The sequence below is a fragment of the Dermacentor andersoni genome, chromosome 4 (assembly GCF_023375885.2).
Source record: "Dermacentor andersoni chromosome 4, qqDerAnde1_hic_scaffold, whole genome shotgun sequence".
NCBI lineage: Eukaryota > Metazoa > Arthropoda > Arachnida > Ixodida > Ixodidae > Dermacentor > Dermacentor andersoni.
The window spans coordinates 143,438,971-143,451,317 of record NC_092817.1 but is presented as its reverse complement, the minus strand read 5'-3'; the positions used below and the strand labels follow the sequence as shown (position 1 = coordinate 143,451,317).

General features: G+C 46.3%; 1 protein-coding gene across 1 annotated transcript in view; it reads left to right on the top strand.

The window, feature by feature from the left end:
- LOC126537730 (uncharacterized) overlaps positions 1 to 10,061 on the top strand; it is a 146,538-nt gene extending 136,477 nt beyond the window's left edge. The window contains exons 5-6 of the mRNA XM_050184818.3: positions 667 to 977; positions 5,070 to 10,061. Of these exons, the coding sequence (XP_050040775.1) occupies positions 667 to 977; positions 5,070 to 5,118 (360 nt within the window). The 3' untranslated portion in view covers positions 5,119 to 10,061. The remainder of the gene's footprint in view (positions 1 to 666; positions 978 to 5,069) is intronic.
- The last annotated feature ends 2,286 nt before the right edge of the window (positions 10,062 to 12,347 follow it).

The following is a 12,347-nucleotide window of genomic DNA, read 5'->3' as shown; positions in this document are numbered from 1 at the left end:
CTCGGAACTCATTTACTGCGACAGCAGCATTTTCCTTGAAGACCACCATCTTAATTCTGCTTGCCTGCTTTTTCCTCAAATAATTGCGCTCGCCCACTGCGGGATAGGTTATTGTGTACTTTGCTACACTCAAGTGATCAAAAGGCAACAGTGGCCTGAAAAGAGGCCACAAAGTGGTGTTTGTTCATGTGGGAAAAAAAGTGCGTAACATTATTTGAAAAGACTTCAAAAAGATGCAGTTTTTCTTACTAGGCACGCAAGTGCAGAGAAAGCGTTTCAATAACTGGAGTCGACGGATTGGAATGAACCAGCTCAGCCACTCCAGGGGTGGGAATGATCCAACTCGCGGAGCGGAATTTCGGGACTCCCACTCCAGAATGGAGTGGGAATGAAATGAAAGGCTCCGCTCCCCAACTCTGCCCGGTATCATAGCTAGGTTTTTGGGAATTACATTCAGCCACTTCGAAACTTTTTGTTACTGTGTTTTTTTTCTTTATTGCATTACCTTGCTGATCGAAACAAAAAGAGGGAAGGAGGTTGGCGAGGGGGTGGGGGGCAGGGGTAGAGGTGGCGGTGTTTGTGTTCTGGCACCTCAACTCTCAAGCCAACCCTTGGCTCCTTCCCGAATTCTTACCGTGAGCGCTTGGGCTTGGTTTCGTTGCGCAGTATGCGGCACCGGTCTCCGCCGTGCACCACCAGCACGCCGTAGCCGTGCCGGCAGTGATCAAGTACTCGTCCGGAAGCAGCCATGGTTCCTCGGGCCACAAGTCTCACCACTACGGCAACTACGCGAGCGCCAGCAGCAGCGGCCACTACAGTTCGGGTCGCACCAAGAGCAGGTACTCGCCTTCGTCATCGTCATCGTCGTCCAGCTCTGGCTACAAGGCGAGCGGCAGCTACAACAGGCCGTCGTCGGTGCGCGGTTCCTCCAGCGGTTCCTCCAGCGGTTCGTCCGGCTCTTCGAAAGGATCCTCTGGGTAAGGCGGCCTCTCATTACTGCGGCGGCCTCGCGGTATCGACGCTACAATGTCCGAGCACTCCGATTTCCTGAACCGTGATTGCGCATCTAGAAATGCTGTGCCCTTTAGGAGGACGCTATCGCAAACAAACTTTCGCTACATCTAAGGTACCGAGAGCCCCGCCAAAACTAATAAAATAGGAGGGTAATATCGCTTTCAAAAACGATATTTTTTCTTTCGCATGTCAGACCCGGTATGCGCTCTTGGAGCCTTTAAGATAACTTTTTCGGGTAAATATAATCAAAGATTGATATAGCAATATTAAACCATTTCAAAGATTAAAGTAATTCAAGCAATCTTTCTGCTACGCTTTCCGTTCAAAGTTTTCCTCTACGCCTCAAGGCATACAAAGAAAGATGGCGTCCAAATATCAGCAGCTATATAGACTCTCGATATATTTATAACCTCGAGGCTCAAAGGTCGCGCAAAGGTGGAATAAATGAACAAAATTGCTATAAAACAGCGAGAGGCACAGCTGACGGCACTTACGGCTGCGAACTAGGCGGAGCACCAAAATTCGTCAACACGATGCACTTGAGGGCATAGGCGTTCCCGTACTGCAACGGATCATTAGGATTCATTCTCGGCAGTAGCAGCTTACGCACCGATCGCCGTAGTGACTAGGCTTAGCACTATATACTTTAGATATCAAGTCGACACCTGATCTCGATAGTTTCATTGGCTCGCTTCTACCGATTCACGTAGCGCTGTCGCGAGGCTCGAATGGTTTTCTGCACTCCTCCTGACATTAGCAGCAATTCCGCATCGCTAGTCACATCTGTTCCAATAATTTAAAATGCATTCTACCCCACAGATTACAAATCAAGACTTTGTTGGAGGGTAGTTTCATTTTTAAGGCAAGAAGGACGTTGAAAAATCGCACTCTTCTTCAAAACTATTATTTTGAGTTTTTGCGCAGAATGATTCGCTTGGACATTCCACTTTTGAGTGAAAACTGGCGAAAGCAAACTACGGCATAGTAAACAGCAAAACTTAGCACCAGCATAAATTTTAACGTGGACAGAACAAAAGATTCCGGGAACAGCCTTCTCACGAGGACTTTTGAGGGTAATGCGATTAGCATTCACGGAGTGTAGCGACACATCGTATTGATAAATACGCGTTCATTTGGAATCTGTAGTAGTCATTCTGGGACTTCCATTGCTTCGTGGCGCGGGAAATCTCACATTCCACCCTCCTTAATATCTCACCCTTTAGACACACAAGTGAGAAGCCCTGTTTTAGACAGCTCTATCAGCACTTTTTGGGTGAAAAAGATTAGCGGATAAAATGAAAGAGAAACTCCAGCTTCTTTTTTTTTAATTTTGCGATCGATCCACAACACCAGGGACGTCATTTTGACATTACGGACTTCGCTGTGTTGTCGTGTTTATGGGGTCTCTATTTCGCAAGGAGAGTTGTCAAAAGTTGTCAGGTTGAGTCTGTTTATTTTCTTTGCAGTTGTAATCCTTTCATTGTCGGTAAATAAGTCCTCTGTATCTGGCAAGCGATTCCAAAAACTACGAGCAGCGAGGGCTGAGTACCATGCGTAAAGGGACAATCTAAAGTGGATTAGATTGTTAAGCTACTGTCGACTAACGAAGCATTCTCCTTAAAACACTATTTACGTTAATTTAGTGGTAATTAGTTCATTCTTGGACGAGGAAATTAAGGTCAAAGTTCCAATTTTTTAAATATTATTTCGCGCTGAAACCTCAGCCCCGGTACATCATCGTGACTTCACCGATTCCTTTTTTTTTATTCGTGCTGTTGTCGTTCCGCAAAAGTTTTTGAAACTTGCAAGGTTCACTACTAGGCGCTTTGAGAATATAATGTAGTTCATCTTTGCCGACAAGAATTTAACTAGGTTCGAACAGACACTGACATAGTCGATTACGTCACGGCGAGATGTCGCGGGAACTTCAAGGCGAAGTCGCCACTCGTATTTCATTTTTTTTTCTTTTTCTTTCTTTTCTTTTTGTCTTTTCTATCTTGTCAATCCTAGCTGTTCCCGCGGTAAGAGCGGCATTTGTGGCGTTTTAAAGGGGCGATTTGCTAATACAGTTATAATTATTTTCGCCTTTTGTGTCTGTTTATTAGAATGGGTCCTACGCCACTGCCAGAACAAAGGGTATCGGAAAAGTGGACAGAACGGACATCTGTAGCTAGTGGTTCAATTCCTGCCCCATACGGGCCTGATAGATGGGCGGTAATAGGGATGCACTCCGCCTCTCGATTTATATTCCTCTCAGCACTTTTTCCACTTCCTTTCTTTTTAGCGAGTTTTTTTCTGGCGTTCACACCATGTAGAGTAGACCATCGAATCCCGCCCTTATTGACCACCTTGCATTCTCCTTTCCCTGTTGCTCTCTGTCTCTCCACGATGTGGGATCGAGTGCCAGTTTTGGAAATTTAAGATGGCATCGCTTCCACTCTTTCGCGTCTTGTTTTCTTTTTGCGTCCTTTTAGCATGCCTAGCTATAGTGCTAGCTTTCGCACTGACTGCAAACTTTATTTTTTTCTTTATTATCATTTTAATTGCACTTGATTACCCTCCATTTGTCTACAAACTGCCAAATAACTTAAATGTGTCACTTCAACAATCACCATACCTTACACTTTTTTTATTTACCATTGTGTAGAAGTCGGCGGCATATTGTGCTTGTTACCATCGTTTCCAATCCATAATAAGTCAATCACTCAAGTAAACACGCACATAGTTGCAGCTTAAAGCTTTCAATTTACCGGTTTAGCTTAGTCTAATATGTTGGCCACGCCGCAGTGATGAGCAAACATGCGCCCAGAAAGGCAGGCAGCACTTATAGTTCATTACGTTAGCGGCGAGCACAGTCGTCACTCGTCGATTCTCTGCTTGCCGAACAAATCCGTCTGCTATTTACACATGTATCGATCGCTGTACAGTGCAGTTTACTGTTAAAGGATAAACGCACTTATGTGCATCTCGCACATTACAGGTGCTACCGGGTAAAGCTACATCGATGCACTGCGCAGGTGCATATCTATAGAAAAATGCCAGCGTCACCAGCCACGAATCTCGTGCTGCAGAGCCGGGGAATCACACATTTGCCAGGAAATTCGCGCGTGTTATTCTACGCTCGTGTGTTCTCTTTAACAGTGGACCGGGCTGTACGTTTCGTAGTAATCACTGCGGCCCGCGTACATTCGAAAAGACGAAACACTATTCGCGTCACGCGGGCAATTTGAATAGACAGGACTTTTTCGCTTACATAATTGGTGACAAAATTCAAGAAACTTTTTCTAGAGTGACTCAAGCATGCTTGAATGACACGTAGTTTCTTGACTCCTGGAGGTCACGGCGCTCATTCTGGGTAGAATTCTCTCGCAACCCTGCAACAATCATTGGTAGGGGCAACTGCGGCGTTAACCAAGGAATACGGATCCCGCGTATTCCTTTCTGTTCCAGTGCTATTCCTTTTCACGCAACGTCAGTTGTCTTCGCTCACGTTATCACCACGTAACCGGCCGGTTGTGAACGGTGCATGATATGAAAGGAATAGATTCGTGCAAAAGGGGAATCATTACATTATACCAGCCTGGGTCACGTGCATGTGAAGATGTGACACCCCACTTTTGGCGCGACTACCCCCGCCATAGTGCCGTAGTGGCTTTGGCGTTCCACTGCTAAGCCCGAGGGCGCGAAATCAACTTCCGGCCGCAGCGGCCGCATTTCGATGGGAGTAAAGCGCAAAAACGCCATTGGATACCACGCATTGGGCGCATGTTAAGTGACCCAGGTGGTCAAAATTAATCAGGAGCCCCCCATTACGACCTGCCCCATAATCATATCGTAGTTGTCGCTCGTAAGGACCCCGGAATATCACTTTTTGTAAGCTTTCCATGGTACTGAATCGGGTGTGCAATAGGCACGTATGCGCCATCTGTTACCGTCATTTTTAGGCCGCATGTATACATAAAAAAGATTGATAGAGTGGTGCATATTTTGTTCGTTTAGCCATAGCACTCAGTGGCTCATCGTGGAAACCGGCACTCTGCTTCTTAACTACGCAGGTACCAAGTTGTCGCGCAAGTAGACATCGACCTATCCGGCAAGCACTGAGAGGGCCCGCCATCGGACTGTCACCACATCGCCGCACTTCCAGAACCACCGGACCACGTTACGACGCGAGCACTTCGACGACCAACGCGTCCTCTGCGAGCGGAGGACGGCATACTCATTACTTCAACACGCTGCCGGTATAAGTGTGATCCCTCTGGTAAAAACTGTCTGCGCCTGTAAATCTACTGGCGTATTCAATCCGCTGGGACGGATGACTCTGCTGTCTCTTCTCATCCTTCTGTCCTGCTACTTGCATCACAAAGTAGGCTTCTCTGCAAGTGCACTTGCACCGAGCGAGTGTAACAATGTGCGCGGACGGGGTCTTTATCACATGAATAATTGACGTTGAAACCCTGCTTCAATTAGGTCGAATCAGCTGCAGTCTGTACGGAAGCACTTCCTGTCATCCAAAAGTATAACATTACCAGGTTAATTCCACTTCACTTCTTGTTTTCTGCTTTAATGTCTTGGCTTCAGCTAACAGTGCCGCTTATTAATTACTTTTTTAAATAGAAACATAGTTATTTGAGTAATGAGTTATTTTGCATTCTAGTTTGCTGCCGTAGCGAAAAATTAGACTGTATTTTCTTCGCTTTTACAACACTTTCTAGGACTGCTTGCAGTCAGCCAGTCCTGTCAGATTTTCTGTCAGTCTTTTTTCACTTCAAGCAGTTAGTCACTGGGTGCTCTTAATCTCCCATTAATCACTTATCACGACGTAATTTTTTACACAGTTCATAGGCACTTTGGATGTGAAAACCTCATCTTCCTATCAGTGTTCGAGCGAGAGTGAACTCCCGCTGCGTTGGCGTGGCATTTTTGTAATATCATTTTTGTGAGGTCTGGTACCCACCTACTATCGCGAATTTGCTTCACGTCGCAATCTAAGTTGCGCGACAGCTTTGGAAATGCTCCTATAAGGTTCCCTGTTTGCCCTTTAGAACACCTGTTTGAGAGTTTGAATGGAAATGGAAAAAATAATAATGTTGTACTCAAGTAAATTAGAATCATGATCGCTATATAACTCAGCGCATTTTAAAGGGGCAATTACTCATATGATCTAATTTCTCTGAGCTCTTTTATGAACAGAAGATAGCTAAGTCAGTCCGAAAGGCCTTAGAAATTTGGAAACAAGATAATAACTTATCTTCTTTGCTTACAGTTCCTCACCTTCGAGTGCGCGATAAGTACGGCCGTTATGTTGCTGCCTCGCAGCAGAGTACTTCGGTACTCTAGCACTAAATAGCTCTGCTCGTACTCATGCAATGTGCTTTGTGCATAAGCTCATCCCTATACTTGAGCCAGTGTACTTAGTATCGACACCCTGCTTTTGAGGAGAGATGAGAATCGTTTGAGTGAAACATGGACGCATGACTAAATGATGCCAGCCGACATCGCGTTCTGCTTTAGTGTGTTAAGTTTAGTGCACGATGGTGGACGGCTGGACATGGCAAAGCTTCAACGGACTACGTGCAGCTCAGGGGCTTGCGTGCGTGTGTGCCAAACATTTGCAGCCACCCCGATGCCGCGGCAAGCGAAATGAAGAGCAAGCGCCTTTAGTCTTGCATAATTTCTGACCTTGCACAATTTCTGTCCCAGTCTGACTAGTTAAAGGGTAACTCGGATAACAAAAGTGTTGTTCTGTTTGCGGGTGACGACTGAATTTGTTCTCACATTGCCTGTGGCCAGCTGAAAGTGGGCAGCAGGTATTCAGCAGTGATGTTTCTTTACTTTGATCGCCGGTCGAGTAAATTTCGTTGTTTTAACTTGTTTTAAGTGAAGCACTGTAGCCGGCGCAATGGTACAATGCCCATGCGCTCGTTCTGACCTGCAGAACCTAACTGCCGTTAGTTTTCAATGCTTTCCTAACACAGCAAAGCCTCCCATGCCATACGCGCTCGAATCGTCCCTCTTAACCAAGCCTAAATTTGACCATGCTGCTCCTTTAGTTCCTCATGAAAGAGTTGAGGCGTTTCTCAGTCTTTAGGGTCGTAACAGACATCTCTTAAGCTGTTGAACGATTTTGCTAATTAAGTGCGCATCATCCGGTCTCAGATATTGTCCCCCTTACCTAAAAAAAAACAAAAATTTAGGTCAGAGATATAAATTCACACTATGCAACACATTGGTAGCCATTATCACTAAAAAAAGCATGGTGAATTGGTGATGCTGCGTACTATGGCATGGCGGCAATGGCTGAGCGACGCAACGTTGCACAAATTCCTAACGCGTAAAGATGAGGTACTAAAGGTGCCTTTATGTAAAGCTGTTAGGCTTGTTACATTAAGGAACATCTCTGAAGAACACGACATTTCATTATAAACATCTGAGCACAGGAGCCACTGCCAGCGTCTCAGTAGTTAGTCCAAAATAGAAGCGGGTCAACAGCTGACGACTACAGGAATCCCATTACGCGGCTTTAATAAGTTGCACCAGCGAACAGGACAAGTATCGCGTTCGTTTTGAAACCTTCGCGGCAACTTCGCTCAGTTGGTGGCGAAGGGTGAGAGTTGTTCGCTTCGCCACGGTGACAAGCCATAACGTCGCTGTCCCTCTGGGGGACGGGCAGTTCAATATAAAATCGAGTGTATACTCCAACAGATAGCAATTAGTGAAATGTCGAGGTTGTTATTTATTACCTCTCCGAGGCCTGGAGCCCGTGTTTCTCATGACCCCACCAACTTGTGTCGGAAGAACTGGTTCGAGCGTCGAGCGCCACCTTGTTCTTCCACAGTTCCTGGGCACTTCTCGTTATCAAAGCCTTCGCGGATGTGCAGACCCCGTCTCCCACCCCTCCCCCACCCCTCTTTGGTGGGCTGCACCAGCAAATCAAGGTCATGGTTGTCGACTACTGTAACTACAGCTGAAATTAAACTACCTACCATCTCCCGCGTCAGGGCACTGCTAGTTGAACATGTTCTAGGTTACGTGCTAACTTGCTCGCTTTCCAGGTCATGAACATCTACATGTCTAGGGCCGCTGCCATCAGAGCACTTGTGTTCATTCCCTTGAATGTACATGTGTAATCTGTCAGAGCATAAACTGTCTACGCCATGTTCATGCATCTTTGGAGTGCTGAAGAATGAACCTGCGACCACAAGTCGCCATTTAATCTGCGCTCAACCCCTCCAAGTTGCTCATGTCTAATTCGCTGCTTCTTTTCTTCCTCTGATGAGTTTGATACGCATAGAAATGTAGTAGAATATGTTCATACAGTGAACTTTCTTACGTGCATTTTATATGTTCTTTCGCAACCTTCAGAAGCGAGAAATGTAGAGAGATGACAGGCCCACGCGATATTACTATCAAAGAAAGAGCGAGACTTCTGTAATGGCGATTAAGCGCAGTTCTTCTGATATGCTGAAAGACTCCTAAAAGGCCAGGGTTCAAAGAAAGCTGGCCGTTTCACTTACTCGTAGTCGGCAGCCATCCATCGTCTCCGCGAGGCTACGAAAGAAGTGCTCACTTTGTGTTGTTATTGTTTTTTGGTCCATTTTGTATTGTTCCTTCGGCATTAACAAGTGCTTCATGCTCTCAAACAATATGGGTGTACCTTGTTCGAGCAAACGTGTGTATCTCTGTGTATGTATGGCGTGTGTGATTTGTCTGTGTACCTGCCACTGGCTCACTGTAAAAGAACGTGCGAATGAAGATCCGTTGCCCTGCAAAAGTAGGCATCCCAGCAGTTTAGTATTCTAGGAAGCCTCGGGAAGACGAAAAGGAACAGTGTTGTGTGGCAGTGGTATAGCGTTTGATGCAGCCGTTACTGGCGACAAATTCTTTGCAGCCACCTCATTTATTGCATGGCCCAGAGATCTGCACATATGTGTGCTCTCTTCATCCAGCAGTATGCGCAGAAATTATGTCCTCCTTGCAGGCGCCTGCAGACGTACCGTTCCTGGTGCTCAGAATCCATGTCGTTCAACTCAATCAAATGAAGCGTAGCTCGAGCGAGCGCTGCCTGATGAATTGGCAGTCATTCGTGCTTGAGTTATCCTCAGATTTCTTGCAAAGAGATGATGCGGCAAACTCACCGCACTGTAATTTCGCTCTTAAGCTGCCCAAATCTTCAGCCGTAGCTTACTTTTGAGAAAAATGCAATGATGACTCTACTTTTGGTTTCCTGTCATATTGCGAGAAAGTTATAGCTGACTTTACTTATCTTTTGAGTGTGTTTGTGCGTATGTGTGTGTTTGCTCGCGCGTTGACCGCAATTGTAATAATTTCATTCACAATACGTGTGGTGCCGGAATGGTAATGCTCATAATGTGAACTATTATGGTCCATTTACCATCAAAAACGAGACTTGTGGTAATGTTAGTTGTAATTCGAGGCTGACCTTTACACCCAAAACGACGGGAGGATAGCGCAAAGGGCGGTAACGGCCAGCACAGCCTGTTTCACCAGCTTTGTCAAGCAAAACTCACAGTTAAGCTTAATGGTAATTGTAACGTTCAAGAAAAGTTGTGTAATGGGTCGTACTAGACTATTGGCGAAATGCAGGGAATCGAAGCTCTACATTAAACGTCGTTCCACGTTGGTGCAGAGTAAAACCGTTTTCCCAGCCCAGCATGGAAGACTGAGTCGAGCTTTGCCTGTGCAGTAATATTCCCGAACCTATTTGATGTTGGCGAATCACATGTGGTTGTCGACTCTGGGCCGCTTCAACTCGAGGGCCTTTGACGAGGATGCCGCATGGGTGTGTCTGTGCGGAATGAAAGGCGAGCTCCACGCTGGAGCAGAAAGGGAAAGAACGCATTGTCCTCTTTATATGTATATTTCTTTTTCTTTACGTTCGTGTTTTATTTTTATTTTTCTCTCTCTCTGCTTTGTGTGATGCACGGCCATGGCTGCGCCACGCCAAACTCCAATGCCGGGTTGCCACTGCGGGGCAGTGAGCGGCCCACGTGACGCTAACCTCAATAAAATAATTGCTCAAAGAAGGAGTGTCTCTTTTCCTGCCAGGTGTGGCGGAGGCTACGCGGAACGTTCCCCGTGCCTTTTGGACATGTCGTCATGCTAAATCACGCTTAATCCTCGCCCTATTTTCGCCATCGCCTTCCCCCCTTCTGCCGTCAATAATTACAGACTCTCGAGTTGGCTGGACTACCACTCCAACCCAACACCTGCGCCCCATGCTTTAGCAGCTCCTCGCATAGCACATTCAGCACATCTATAGGGACTTTTCCAACCCCGAAGCAGCCCCTGAGAACGTGTTAACAACGGCGACGGCTTGGACGAACAACAATTCGTGAAATAAAGTTCTTCTCTCTCTCTCTCTCTCTCACTTTTTTTTCCGGGTCCGCGGTGCTGCTGATGAAAAATCAGCGCGTGGCTTCGAGAAGCGTGGTTTTGGTGAAACCATTTACTAAGTTGCGGTGTAAGAAACCATCTAGGAGGCAACTAAGACGAAACCTTGTTGTACCTTTGTTGACGCTGCTGTCAAATCCATAGTATAAAAAGACCCACCTGATGATATGGAAAATTCTTCATTAAACAATATTATCAACCGTGATATCGCGAGAAGCTGGTTGTAAGCACGTGACTGGTAAGCAATCATTTCAAGTCGCACGACACGCCCGTTTAGCTGTTGGTTCAGTGTTCTAACTTGTCTAGCCAAGGCACTAAGCAGCTTGGAAATCGACAACGACACAGCAGACGATTGGAAATGTCGAGTGCATGCTTGCCAAATCTGGTAAATTAAAAAACAAGGCGTTTCATTCAGTAGAGGTACCAACAGTCATGAACGAGAAGAAAGGGGTTTGACCGAGTGGCCCAATTTTTATTCATGATATCATAAGAAGCCAACAAACAAGGACACCAACGATAACACAGGGGAAATTACTTGAACTTACGAATTGAAGTAATGAAATTATAAATTATTGGAATTGAAATTTGGCGAAAAATAACTGGCCACAGTTGGGGAACGATCCCATGTCTTCCCATCCACTTTCTGGGGTATTTATGTGTTACTACTGGAATTAACCCAGGGAGTGTTAGCCAAACTCACAAACCACTCACAAACCACTCACAAACCTTGGCGGCGGGTGTGGAACATCCTTAGTATCGGAGACTTTGTTAACAAGCGGATGAGAGTGTCGAAGGCGTCGGCTTATTAACGGCCCCAAAAGAACGTCGTGTCCTTCTTGAGAAGGTGAGTCAGTGGTCGGGCGATATCCGCAAAATTTTTAACAAAGCGACGAAAATAGGAACGTAAGCCCACTAAGCTGCGCACATCGTTTGCTGAGCAGGATACGGAAAAGTTCTTGACTGCGTCAATCTTATCAGGATCAAAGTGTATACCTGTAGCACTGACAAGGTGGCCAAAAACCTTGACTTAGCGGTGTCCAAAGTGGCACTTAGAAGAAGTAAGTTGAAGGGCAGCCTTCCTAAAGACTTCAAGAATAGCGACGAAGCGACGGACGTGGCTGTTAAACGCAGGGGAAAAAACGATGACATCGTCCAGATAACATAGGCAGGTGGGGCACTTATAGCCCCAAAGGAGAGAGTCCATCATTCTTTCGAAAGTTGCTGGGCATTGCAAAGTCCGAAAGGCATAACCTTAAAATGGTAAGGGCCGTCCGGTGTAACGAACGCGGTCTTCTAACGTCGAGTCCATCAACCACAATCTGCGAAAAACCGAATCGGAGGTCGATTGAAGAGAAGTATTTGGATCCGTGAAAGCAGTCGAGAGCGTCATCAATCCGCGGGAAAGGGTACACATCCTTTTTCGTGATCTTGTTCAGTTAACGGTAGTCGGCACAAAATCGCCAGCTGCCATCCTTCTTCTTGACCAAGACAACCGGCGATGCGCAACGTCTCGAAGAGGGTTCAATTGTACTTTTGGTTAGCATCTTGTCTACTTCAGCTTGTATAACCCGGCGTTCTGCGTGAGACACGCGATAAGGACGTCGGCAGATGGGACTAGCATCACCGGTGTTGATTTTATGGGTCACAAGGGAAGTCTGTCTCAGTGGGCGATCCTCAAAGTCAAAGAAGTCGCAATATGACGCGAGGAGACGACAGAGATCCACAGGCTGTTCGGGAAGCAGGTTATGAGCGATCATCTTTGAAAATATGCCGGGATCGGACGCTGCGTGACTGATCGGAGAGCAGGTGGCTGCAGACGAGGACGGAACATCCAATACGGCGATGGTGGTATCGTCGATCGGAGACGAGTTGCCGAGCGACATGCCTTCCGGCTGTGTCTTACCAGTACTCAGGTCCGG